Genomic DNA, 13,495 nt, shown 5'->3' on the forward strand with positions numbered 1-13,495 from the left:
ATTCTTTCTCTAAATCTCTCGCCCTCATCTGTCTGAGTCTTTTTAACATCTACCTTTTTGACCTAGCTTTGGGTCATCTATGCAAGTAATCTGTTACGTGACCCTCGGCTGGATTTTGTCTTCTGATACACATGTGAAGCACTTTGACACCTGTTATTGCATTAAAGTCTTCATATGAATGCGAGTTGCTGAAGGAGCAGTGGCCTCAATAGGACAACTGTAAGAAAGTACAACCTAATGGCTGCCCTTGTGCTGTGATTTTGCATTTTATCTTGTGCATTATGAATGTTGCAAGCCTTAATTCTGGCAAGTGTGTCAAAAAGAATTGGGTGGTTGTTTCTGTGGTATCAAGTTGAGTGACTTGGAATTGAGTGTTTGCTCCTAGAAATTGTGCAATAGGAACGATGACTTTGCAGGCCCCAGCCTGATGATAAGGGGTAGAGTTGTTAACACTGGCTCTTGTGTCCTTGCCCTATCCAGAGGGAGCCACTGGATAGATATCCCAATGCCAAGGCTGAGTGGCCTCTGGCGCCTGTCAATCAAACCCCGCGTTTACATAAGCACCGGAAATGACGCACGGAAGCAGGGAACGTAATACACAGGCCATCGCTTTTAAAAAAACAAATCACGCTTGGATTAAGTTACTCGAAGACTTTTTAGCCCCATGCTCCCGAGGCTCCACCCGCAGAATGCGGCAACGCGCTGAAGCAGGTCGGTGGATTGACCGGCTCCAGTCAAAGGGGCGCTGGAGGCTTCTCCTTTGAAACAGAATCAGGGGCGGATTATTTTGTCAGCGGCGGATGAGCACCGGACGGAGTGCGCCGCGTGCACCATGTAAACAAACCGCGCGGAACGATACGGCTTTGAACGGACGGTGCGAAGGTAGCGGGGGGGGGGGGCGGAGAAGAGGCGGCGGAGGGAGAAACAAACCGTTAGATCCCGCCCGCTGTCCACCACCAGCGCCGCCGCCGCCGCCGCGGACGAGCAGCGTTTGGTCGCATTTCCTCAATCGGTGACAGAAAGCGGGAGGCAAAACCGCGGCCGAGCGCTTTAAAAGGAGGGGGGGGGGGGGCGAAGAAAAGCCGCACTCTTTCCCGGCGGGGGCAGGGAGACGGTGACGCAGGGGTGGGTGGGTGTGCTGCGGCGCTATATAAGGCGCGCTGCGGCGGGCCGGCAGCGCACAGTCAGTTGGTCGGCGGCCGACGGCGGACGTTGCGGGGCAGCGGGGCGGATCAGCGCCGAAACCTCCCGCTGCCGGAACAAAAGAAACAATAAAGAAAAATGCCGCAAAATCTCTGTAGCGAGAAAAGAGATTCCTCCACATCTGCTTGATATCCAACACACGCATATACCTCCCCCCCCCCCCCCCCCACCACACACACGCATATATTAATGCTAAGTATGCGCAGCAACCGAGCGCCAGTGGAATGGGATTATGGTGGCAGAGCCGCCGCCGCTGCTCCTTCACAGCTGGTGCCGCTCGCTGGAAAGCCCGGGCTCTGCCGTGCCGCTTATTTCATGAGGGAGCAACAAACACTGCCAGCAGCAGCAGCAGCAGCAGCAGCGTCAGTCACCACTTGTCTCTCGTCCTTCTTCTTTTCCTCTTAGCCCCTCGGCAGTGCCGGCTATGGAGGTAGTGGGGGATTTCGAGTACAACAGGAAAGATCTCATAGGACACGGAGCCTTCGCTGTGGTCTTTAAAGGCCGCCACAGGAAGGTAATAATGCATCGCTTGCTGGGTTGTTAGTTAAATGTGCTTTTGCAAACTTCAGCCGGCATCAGTGTTCGAACCCTCCTCGTTTTTTTTTTGGGAGGGGGACTGTTTGCAGACTCGTGACGGTATTCAATTTTACTGTAAATTACAATCAAATGAATGCTGTGTGAACATACTGAGTATGGATCTAACGTTGCATGTTAGCGAATGCACGGGTAGATATTTGGTGGACCTCATTCTGCGGTACATGTTACGTTGTACACGGTTGCTGCTGGAGTTGTGACAGGTACTCACACTTTCACTGCTTATTGCTGTTTGCTGACTGTCTTTCACTGCTGTGGTCTTGTGTTTTGTCATCTGTAGCTGCCTCTCCAGTGGTGCAATATGCCTCGTGAATAATAGATGGCAATTTGCTAAAGTGTGCTTGACTGCTTGCCTTCCATTTCATCCCATTTTCAGTCAAAAATCAGTGCATGGTATTAAATTTTATTTATTGTCCAGTGTTACTGTTTTAAAATCAGAGTGTTAAAACAGTTGAATAAAAGCCTCTCAATAACAAGAGGAGGGATTCATTTACAGACAGACTTCTGCCACACAGGTGTTTAATTTCCAGGATCTGTGGCATGATGGCAATATTACTGGACAGAGGGTGGTAGGTTTTTTGGTATTAGCAACATCAAAATTGAGTGCAGGAAAGTGGAGCTGAGGTAAAAGATAAGCTATGATTTCATTGCCTGAAGAAAAGACACAAGGGGCTGAATGGCCTATTCCTATTTCTTATCCTCTCGTGACATTGGTGATTATTAACCTTTTTGTTTTAAAATAATTGGATGCAGTGTACTTTTCAGAAATGTGTGATCATTTTTTTTTGTTCCCCCACCGCTGACTTCAGTGTTCTGACAGAACTTGCTCATTACTTTCTGGGTGACTTTCTGTAGTGCTAAATACAGGGGCCAGAGTTTGCGTTTCATCTTGTATTTTGGGCAAGTGACAAGAACTCTGAATGTCCTATCTGGCAGTAGTCTTCGCATATATTACTTTTAAACAGTAAACAGGAAGTGCCATCTTCTACCTCCCATGACTGTAAGATGATATTTCACTGAATGACAAGAGTTGAAAATTTTATTGATTGACTGTGTAGTCCCTGGATCAGGAGCAGCACATAGCCTTGAGCTCTTGTTATTGTTGGCTGATCAGTGCTGTTGATGAAATGTTGGGTGAGGCAGGATTTTTACTGAGTTACAGTGAGCTCCCCCCCCCCCCCCATTAGCACTCATTGTTAGGGATCCTGTATAAGGCACAAGTGAGGTACTGGAGGATGCCTGGCAACTGTGAAAACCTCAATACCAGGATAACAAACCAAGCTTTCCTAATAAGTAGAGAGAAATCTACTGACACTCAGTAGTAATTGTTCTGCTGTTTGGTAGGCTTCCTGTTGTTGTCTTTTTGCCAGGCATGGTTGGAGATATATGACGTATAATGTGAAGATTTGTATAGTCTTTTTAACAAAATTAAGTTAGTGTCTCTGTTTTTCCTGAGTGTAGCAGTTTGCATTGGGATGTAGTTGCCCTGGTTGTTTCTGGTATTTCTGCCAAATGACTGTTCTTCAAAAGTGACCCTGGGTGATGTACGTTGACAGGATGTTTGGTTATGAAGAGAGCAGTCACTGCCAAGCTCAAATTTTTTCTATATGTGATTTCCATTGCTGGCCCAGGGCAATAACCATTTACTCTTCTCCCCACGTCACCTCCTTGGCTAGATATGTAGAGATCAAATACAGTGACCCCAGGGCTGCCCTGTGTTGAACTGTTCCAGGGACTTTTCTGGTCCATGGATTTGCATGTGAAGATATTATTTTGGCAAAATCTGAAAAGTTGAAGATACTTTTGTATTGTTTAATGTAAGGAGAGCTATGCTGAATTGACACTGCAATGACTGGATTGTTTCACTCTGGTTATGTTGGGACTGAGAACTCAGGAATGGTGGGAAAATGCCAAACACAAAGCAGTTATTTCTTACTACATCCATCACACTCCTGACTTGAGCCTTGTAGATGGTGGACAGGCTTTGGGGAATTAGGAAGTGAGTTGATCACCATGGATTCCTATCTTCTGACGTGCTCCTGCAGCCACATTGTGTTTAGTTTCTGGTCAGTGGTAACCCCCTAACATTGATAGTGGAGGATTCAGTGATGATAATGCCGTTGAATGTCAGGGGGTGATAACTGGATTTTCTTTTGTTAAATGTTGTCATTACCTGGCACTTGTGTGGCACATATTATTTGCCACCCATCAACCCTGGCCTGGATATTGTCCAGATCTTGCTGCATTTGGATGTGAACTGCTTCATTATCTGAGGAAACACAAATGGTGCTGAACGTTACTCAATTATCAGCAAACATCCCTGCCTCTGACCTTACAATTGAAGGATGGTCATTGATGAAGCAGCTGAAGATGGTTGGGCCTAGAACACTCCCTGAGGAACTCCTGCAGAGATGTCCTTTGGCTGAGATGATTTGACCTGCAACGATCTTTCTTTGTGTTAGGTATGATTCTAACCAGGGGAGGGTTTTCCCCCTTGATTCTCATTGACTCCAGGTTAACCAAGGCTTCTTGATGCCCTACTTGATCAATTGTTGCCTTGATGTTAGGAGCAGCTGCTCTCACTTCACCTCTGGAGTCCAGCTCTTTTGTCCATGTTTGGACCAAGGCTGTAATGAGGCCAGAAGCTGAGTGATTCTGGCGGAACCCAAATTGAGCTTCTGGGAGCAGGTTGTTGCAAAGCAACTGCTGCTTGATATCACCATCGATTATCCCTTCCATCACTTTGCTGATGATGAAGAGTAGACTAATGGGTGGTAATTGGCTGGTTTGGACTTGTCCTGCTTTTTGTGGACAGGATATATCTGGGCAATTTTCCACATTGTCAGATAGATGCCAGTGTTGTAGCTGCACTGGAACAACCTGGCCAAGGGCACAGCAAGTTCTGAGCACAGATCTTCAGTACTATTGCTGTAATATTGTCAGGGCCCCATAGTCTTTGCTGTATCCAATGCCTTTAGCATTTTCTTGATATCATGTGGAGTGAATCGAATTGGCTGAGGACAGGCATCTATCAGTCTGGGAATCACTGGAGGAGGCCGAGATGCAGGCTCCTACTTTGTAATTCCTTGTGGAAATGTATGAATGACATTGGAATGGAAGAAGGTTGTCCACTCATTGTTTGCCTCAAAAGGGCAATGAATTTCTTTGAGTTTCTTAGTGAGTTTTCACAGTTGTAAAATTATTTTCTTTTGTGGTATTTCCATTTTTTGTTGGTATAGATATAATTGAAGAATTGACTTGAGGCTTAATTCCTGCTCCTGCGCTTTGTGATTTTTTTTCCTGTCCTTCAGTTAATGCATAGGAGAGCCTGTCCATAAAAAAAGCTTCAAGAATTGCTTTAATTTCTTCTTTGGGTGGAGAAAATCCTACCACTGATGTAACTGGCTTTATTTAACCACTGTCTGTTTGTTAAAAGGTTTTGGTTATTTTAGATTGAGAGACAGCAGTGCTGATTGCTGTTGTTCCTTTGGCTCTAAGATATTACCAGCCTACTACACTGCTCCCAAAGTGTGTTCATTAGAGTAATTGCTCTTGAGCAAGATTACCTTTTCTTTACTATTATAAGAGAACTGGTGCAATTGCTTGTGTGTGATTATCCATATCTCATTTCAGTTGGAAGATTAGTATGAGAACATTGACACTGCATACAACACATAATTCTCCCCTCCTAGTGTACATGTAAGCTCCATGTTATTACATCTCCAGGATTGTTTGAAAGAAGCTGATTTTTCTAGAGGAAGATTTCAAAAGTGCCCGATTTGTCTTGTGATGCACCTCACTGTACTGCTGAATTCTAGGAGGATAAGAAGATGAGCTGTATGAGTGCATAAATTGTGTTGCTAATGAAGTTCAAGCTGCTCGAGGCACTGGGACCAAAACCGCTGGAGTAGGGACAGCACAAAAGTTATGTATTTGGGCAGATGAGGCAGAATTTGGAACAGCAGTTCCTTCTGTCGGGTTATGCCAGAAGTGTGGGTTGCGCTTCACGGATTTTAAAGAATGGGTCAGTTAGCTTTATCTATTATCAGTTAATGGTGACTTTTTTCCATGAGGTCTGAACTGTTACAAGAAACCATTTTTTTTAAGTACTAAACCTGGGAGGTCAGCCTGACATTGCTGTACAGCTCTGTAATATTCTGGTAAATATCTTTTTCAGTTTACTAGTGGCTTTGTTGAAACAATATTTTAAATTAATGTAAACTTGTAAAAGATAGAGCAGTTAACAGAATTGTCATAACATGAGATTTTGGATAAGTATTGCAGTTTGAACACTATCTGCATTTACCACAACAAAATATGTTTATAACAAAACTTGTTACAGATTGACCTCCCAGTAACTGTCTTCAGATTTACTTTTTTTTACACTGTTGGATTCTTTTTGTAATGCAGTTCTAAAGTACAGTTAGTAACATTTAAGAGCATGAGGGCAATTGGAAAGAAAACAAAAGTAGATTTGTTTTATTTATTCATTTTTCTGGATATGGGTGTCATTGGCATTGCCCAATGCTAATTATCTTTGGAAGGCGATGGTGAGTCTCCTCCTTGAATTGCGGTTGTCCTTCTGGTGATGGTAATCCCACAGTGCTCTTAGGTAAGGGATTTCCAAATGGCTGAGGGCACTGAATACCAGACAGCATCCCAGCTGTAGTACTGAAGACCTGCACTCCAGAATTAGCTCCATCTCTAGCCAAGCTGTTCTAGTGCAGATACAACTCAGGCAAATACCCAACAATATGGAAAATTACCCAGTTCTGTTCTATTCACAAAAATTGATATGAACTCGGCCCGGATCAGTCTCTTCTCAATCAGCAGCAAGGTGATAGAAGCTGTAATTAACATTGCTGTCAACTGGCACTTACTCACCAATAATCTGTTAACTGATGCCCAGTTTAGGCTTTGCCAGGATCACTAGACTCTGGACCTCATCACAGTCTTGGTCTGAACACGAACCAAAGAGATGAATTTCGGAGTTGATGTGAGAGCCTTGACATCAAGGCAGCATTTGACCAAGTGTGGCATTAAGGAACCTTAAAACTGAAGTCATTGGATGTCAAAGGGAAAACATTCCAATGGTTGGAGTTGGACTTCACACAAAAACAATGGCTGTGATTGCTGGAGCCCCAGGACATCACCTCAGGAGTTTCTCAGAACAGTGTTGTAGGCCCAGCCATCTTGAGCTGCTTCCAAGACTATCCTTCCATGATGAATACAGAAGTAGGGATACCTTGCTGATGGTTGCAGCTCCTCAGCAAAAGAAGCAAGATCTAGAGAGGATTTATGAATAGTCAGGTGTGTAGCAAGTAATAAACATGCCATTAAAATGTCGGGCAATGACCATGTCCGGCAAGAGAGTCTGTGCACCTACCCTTGATGTTCAATGGTATTACTGTCACAGAGATCCTCACCATCAGCATTCTGGATTGATTAAAAACTCAACTGGACAAGGCAGCAGGTACATAAAAACACTACCACCTACAGGTTTTCATCCAAGTCACACGCCATCCTGATTCAGAAATATATTGCTGGTCTAAATTCTGGAAATCCCAACAGCACAAGTGGGAGGACCTTCCTTACTTGACACTGAAAGAAGCCCATCAGCTCCATGCTTGCTCCCAACAGAGCAATTCCATCTGTCTCATTTCCCCCTCTTACTTCCCTGTTGTCCAATGATTTATCTTATAAGCCCGTCCATGATCCATAAATTCTTTTTGCCTCTTGCTTACAGTAAGGTAATGTACAGTAGCGAATTAACTTGCTAGCTCATCTTTAGGATGTGGGATGAAATCTGAGCAGCTGGCAGAAACCTATATGGTTACAGGCCACCTGAGTTCAGGATTGTCCCCCCAGTTCCTGGAGCTATGAGGTAGCAGCACTGATGCTTCACCATCTTGCCACCCTTCACTAAGAAGATTGCAGCAATTTAAGAAGGCTGCTCAGCACCATCTTGTCAGAGGCAATCAGTGATGAGCAATGAATACTAAGCTTACCAGCAATTCCCAGATTTGAAAACTGAATAAAAATTTAAAGAAATGAGACCCAGCAATAATGGAAGATATGTTTGCAAATCAGGAGCGTGTGCAACTTAGAGGTGGCCTCACAAGCAAAAAAGGTCTAGCTTCATTTGTGTGTGGTGTGCCCAAATTTAGAGTATTCAGTCTTTCAATGAGGAGATGGTGAAGGATGTCACTTGCCCATTGATTCTATCTTGTGTATGACCCTATGGCTATTATAAACTCCTAAGAAAGAGTTACCACGCAGAGTGTAACACACATAGTAAAGGAGATGAGTGATGTGGAAGGTGAGAATGTATATAGATAGTTGTGTTTCCATATGAGCAGCACCAGGCAAATGCAAAGGTCCACTGCAAGGACTCAGAATTTTCTTAATTTGCATTGTGGCGGTATGATTGATTTGCTTTCTTATGATGCTGTTACTAGAGCATGAATTTTATTTTCTTGATTATCGCCATCCTGCAACGTTCCTATTTCTTTCACAAATTACTGTAATGTTTTGGGGGTGGGGAATCTTTGTCCTGTTTTTACTTTAATATTTTAACTTCATATTCCATTTTGTGCAGAGTAACCTCTGTGTCCCAAGATCAGATACGTTTAGTATCTGTCACTCCCTAATAATGCCATTTCTTCCATATTTTTAATCCTACTACTTCACCTTTAAAATTCTCGTCTACCCTTGCGCAATGTCTTAATTTTGTTTGCCAATCCACAACTTCTTGCCAGCTGTTGATATATTTTCTAGCACTATCATTAGTAATGTTCCCCAATGAAGTAATTTCAGGTGTAGGATGAATTTGGCCTTGCCAGCGCCCTTTGAGAGAACAGTTAACTTGGGTGGGGCAAGACTATGAGCTCTTTGGGTTGGAAACTCAGTTCCTTTTGATTTAAAATATGAACCACAGAATGCCTTAAAATGTCCACATAGCAAATTCCTGACAGTATCAGTTCTTTTCTGCCCCCTCCCCTGCCCCTTTGGAAATTAGTTGTAAAGAGTTTCTTTCTTTCCAGTGTGTGAGCAGGATATGTTTGGCAAATGCAAGACTTTTCTTCATTTTTCTTTATTGTGATGGCACTGAAATTGAATCTTTATTTCTATAAAACCAAGATCTAGATGAGTAAGATTGCCTGCAGATGCTAAGAACATTCAGCAGCTTTCACAGCATCTGCAGAGTGAATGGATGAGTTAACATCTTGTAGAGACCTTTTGTCAAAACTATAGAGGTCTGCACAAGAAATGTTTCAAAATGTCTGTACTATATTCAATTTGCTCTGCAGCTATGGACTTTATAATTTAAATTATGTTTTGTTTGTGCTTTCAACTGAATGGTTGGGTAAATGTTTCACATTTTTTCTGTGTGTGTGTGTGCGCGCGCGCCAAATCAGGTGGAATTGTATGTTAAACTGGTAACATTTAGACTTCTACTGGAGCAGTGTCACAGAAATCAGTACTGTACCCTTAGCTGTTCACAATTTATGTTAGTGCCTTGGATGAAAAGGCATTGTGCAGCAAATCCATGTTTGCTGACTATACAAAGCTTGGTGAAAAAGTGAGCTATGAGAAGAATTGAAGGGGAGTAGATAGGTTAAGTAAGTAGGCAAGAAGATGGCAGGTGGAGTATAATGTGGGAACATTTTAAGAAAAGTAGAAAAAATACCTTAGTTTCTTGTAGTTTACAAGTCAGTGTACGGAGGGATCTTGATGGGCTGGTTCATGAGTTGCAGAAAGTAAGCACACCAAATATAGTGTGCAGATAGATAAATAGTAGTTTGGCTTTTATTGCAAGGGGAGCTGGTGTACAGAAGTAAGGTGATCTTGCTGAAATTGCTTTAGTGAAATCTCATTTGCAGTGCTGTACAGTTTTTACCTCAGTATCCAAAGAAGAATTTACTTACCTTAGAGTCAGTGCAATGTAGATTCACTAGATTGATTCCTGAGATGAGGTGGTTGTCTTATGAAAAGAAACAGAATTAAGATTGATTTATAAATACAAAAGTTAGAAGAATGAAAGATGACCTTATTAAGACATTCATTGATTTTGAGGGTTGAATGGGTAGATGCCAAGAGCCTGTTTGCTGTAGCTGGAGAATCTGGAACTAGGAGTCTCAATACAAAAGTGTTGTAAACCTTTGAATTCTCTACCCCCAAATAAATTGTAGATGCCTTTGTCATAGTGTATATTCAAGGCTGGTATCAATAAATTTTTGGAGCAACTCAGAGGATATAGGAATTAGGGAAAGAGGATGAAGTGCAGGATCGGATTTGATCTTATTAAGTGTGAACACAGTCTTGGGGATCCTTGTAGCCAACCCTATTTATATTCCTCAACTTCAGTATAGCAGATTAGTGTTTGTAAAACCTTCAATGAAATTTATAATTTCTCAGAGGTTAAATGTAATCTGTAGGCTTATGGCTATCTTTAGAACATTTCATACGATATGGTCTCATTTTTCTTTGAATGACTGATTTATATGTGCAACTGATTTTAGTGATGACTCATGTAAACTGTCATGGAAAAGAAACATCTTTTCTAATGACCTGGATTTCAAAGTGGGGTACCAGAAAAGGACAGTGTTAGCCAGTTCCCATTTTCCGTACTGCAGTGATGAGCTAAATGCCTTTGGAGGGATTTGTGCAACATACTGATCTGCAGGCATGTATAGCACAGAAATTAGTTATCTTAGTTGAAAGCTTTGTACTTTTGGAGGCCTGGCCAGAAAGGGCTCAGCTTTCTTGTGGCAGTCAATTCAATTTAGCAATAATGGGAACTCTCTGAAGATATGGAATGATGACGTCAACTGAAGTTGCATTTGAAGTATTGTGGGGCAGTGTTAAGATAACATTGTGCTGTTATTAGTTCAGCCTTGTAAACTTTTTTTTTGTTTTTCCTGATTAATTTTTAAAGAAAGAAGGCAGTCGTTGTATCTGATAATGAGAGATTTTATAGTGAAAACAAAATGTATGGAGCCCATTTCTGCTCTCAGTAAATTGAACAGTATTATATTGCTGTGCTTGTGTAGGCAGGTTTTGATGAATAAGCACACAGTTACTTAGTTTCTGAGATGCGCTAGCTATTTTGCCACAGTCACCATAACTCTTTAGACTGAATCACTGAGAATAGATATTCCTCCAAATTGATAACATGATTCTAATAGGACCTCTCCTGACTGTTACAGTACTTGTAGTTGAGTTTGAAACTTCAAGTTCTACCGATGGGAACTCTCCCTCCTTTCAGGCCCTGTAACTGATCTAGACAATTCACAGTCATGACATTCATGACATCCTATTTGACCCTGAGTTGAGCTTTTGATACACATCCCATTCCTCATCAAAGCTGTGAACTCAGTAACGTTACCTGGCTTCAATTCATTGTGCTGAACCCCTCATCCAAACCATTGTTACCTTAAGGTGATTATTTGAATCATCCCTGGCTAGCTTCCCATTCTCCACACTCTATAAAGTTGAATGTTCGAAATTCTACCTTGCCTTGCGACGCTCACCAACTCTGATTTACTTTTCATTCCTGGACTTGCTGACTTTACTGGTGTCTGTTCTGACAGTGTCTCAGGTTTAAAATTCACAACTTTCAAATTGTGCTCTCATCCAACCCTAACACAGTAACTTTCTTTCCACAACCACCCCTCCCACTAAGCCCCTAACTGCTCACAACCTTCCAAAATCTATTTACTCCTGGCCCCACAAATGATGGTATCCAGTACATCTCTGATATTATTTACTCAACAACTGTGCTTGGGTTCCTTGTAAGTCTCTTCTTCCTCCCCCTTTAAGATGATGCTTAAAACCTATCTCTCCTATGACAATAATTTGTTATTTAGCATAATGCCATGTTTTGTTAATGATGCCTCTGAAGTTCTTGAAATGTTTTATCCATTGAAGACATAACATAAAGGCAGTTTTGTGAAATATTACAACATGTAAAATTTCCACATTAAACGATTACTTCTCATTTTAGTTTTCTTTAACTCTACTAGTCTTTGGAATAAACCAATTTTAATGTGTTTTTTGTTTTGGTATTTCAGTTCTGCAGTCCCCAAAGACTTTGCCCCTTCAGTTAGTGTGCTTTGTGTTGTGTAAATGGTGCCAAAGGCTCAGGACTACGTATTGGCACAATTTTGCAGGTGTTCAGTGAGATCCGACTATGTACCATTATTAATGCTGTCTTGTTCAGTCTAATTTCTTTTCATGTTATTTAAGTGAAGAAAATTAATATTGTGCAATGTGTTGGAACATGTTACATTTTGATCTACATGTTTAAATTTAATCTCATTTGCTTTTATAAATGTCTTTGTTTATCTTCCCTTAGAAATCGGATTGGGAAGTAGCCGTGAAATGTATAAACAAGAAAAATTTGTCAAAATCTCAAATCTTGCTGGGTAAAGAAATAAAGATATTAAAGGTATGACCTCTTCTTGTGTTTGACTTGTCAACAGATAGTAAAGATGATAAATTGCAGTCAATACTTGGATTTTGGGTTTCTCTAAATGTAAACACGCAAATTGTTTGTCCATCCCATTGTACTAAAACAATGCAGTGATAACACTGTCAAGTTTGGATCCTGATTTGCAGACCATAGCCATACAAAAAGAAGAAAACAGGCCCTTTGGCCCTGTGCCCTTCCTGGCCAGCAAGTACCCATATACATTAATCCATTTTTATTTTTCTTATCTGCACTTGTGGCAATTTACAATAGTCAATTAACCTATCAGCCAACGCATCTTTGGCATGTGGGAGGAAACCAGAGCACCTGGGGAAACCGATATGCTCCAAGGTAAAACATGCAGACTCCACACATCACCTGAGGTCAAGATTGAGCCTAGGTTTCTGGAGGCAATGGGGCAGTAGCATTACCTGTTGCACCACTGTGCCACCCTTAACCGCCAATAGTTAAATCTGAATGTCCACTCTGACGTTTAGACTCAAGTGTCAGGAGTCTGCGACCGATTTTGTTGGTTGAGTAATATTGAGCATGTGATGTGACTTTATTATCCAAGTGCGCTAGCAGTACTGTGATTATTGCTCAGTTTCACCTTTTAGTTAGCTAATACTGGCATTTGAAGGTAGTTAAATTCAGTACTGCAAAAGTTCATACTTGAAGCCAGAATGGCTTATGGTTTGTTTCCATTCAGTTCCCCATTCCACTGTTTATGCTATATGCAGGACCCCATTTTGGATGCTTTTATAATCACCTTTTTGTTGTTTTCACATTCCTTGCCAAATCCACAATTGTAAACATAGCAATAAATGGAACAATAATTACACTGAAAATAAAGGTACAAATGTCTACCTGGTGTTTAATCTTTCTCGCTGTCATTTTCAAAGGAAAATTTGCCTTTCTGCAATATCAATGCCTAGTGTTTTATTGACACCCACCAAGATTTTGATTCCACATGAATTAGATTTAAAAAGTTGCAGAAGTAGCTGCTTAGTAACATTCACCATGACTGATAAACTCTGTTGAGTGATCAGTATGATGCCAAGAAAATAGTTTGAACAGCCAAATTCACTAGCGCTGTGGAGGCCAGATTACTGTATTTCCATTGCCGCCACCACCACTTTTCTTTGCAGTCCTGGTAGAATGTTTGCAGGGCTGAAATTACTGGATACTTCAGGGTAAACATTCTTCATGTTCAGCCACTTCTGTAGT

General features: G+C 41.7%; 1 protein-coding gene across 1 annotated transcript in view; it reads left to right on the plus strand.

Moving 5' to 3' along the window:
* The first annotated feature begins 593 nt into the window (after window positions 1-593).
* The window catches only part of ulk2 (unc-51 like autophagy activating kinase 2), a 78,627-nt gene continuing 65,725 nt past the window's right edge, over window positions 594-13,495 (plus strand). Inside the window, exons 1-3 of the mRNA XM_052035941.1 lie at window positions 594-834; window positions 1,609-1,717; window positions 12,155-12,247. Coding sequence (XP_051891901.1) covers window positions 1,628-1,717; window positions 12,155-12,247 — 183 coding nt within the window. The 5' untranslated portion in view covers window positions 594-834; window positions 1,609-1,627. The remainder of the gene's footprint in view (window positions 835-1,608; window positions 1,718-12,154; window positions 12,248-13,495) is intronic.

This window comes from Pristis pectinata, chromosome 21 (genome assembly GCF_009764475.1).
Source record: "Pristis pectinata isolate sPriPec2 chromosome 21, sPriPec2.1.pri, whole genome shotgun sequence".
NCBI lineage: Eukaryota > Metazoa > Chordata > Chondrichthyes > Rhinopristiformes > Pristidae > Pristis > Pristis pectinata.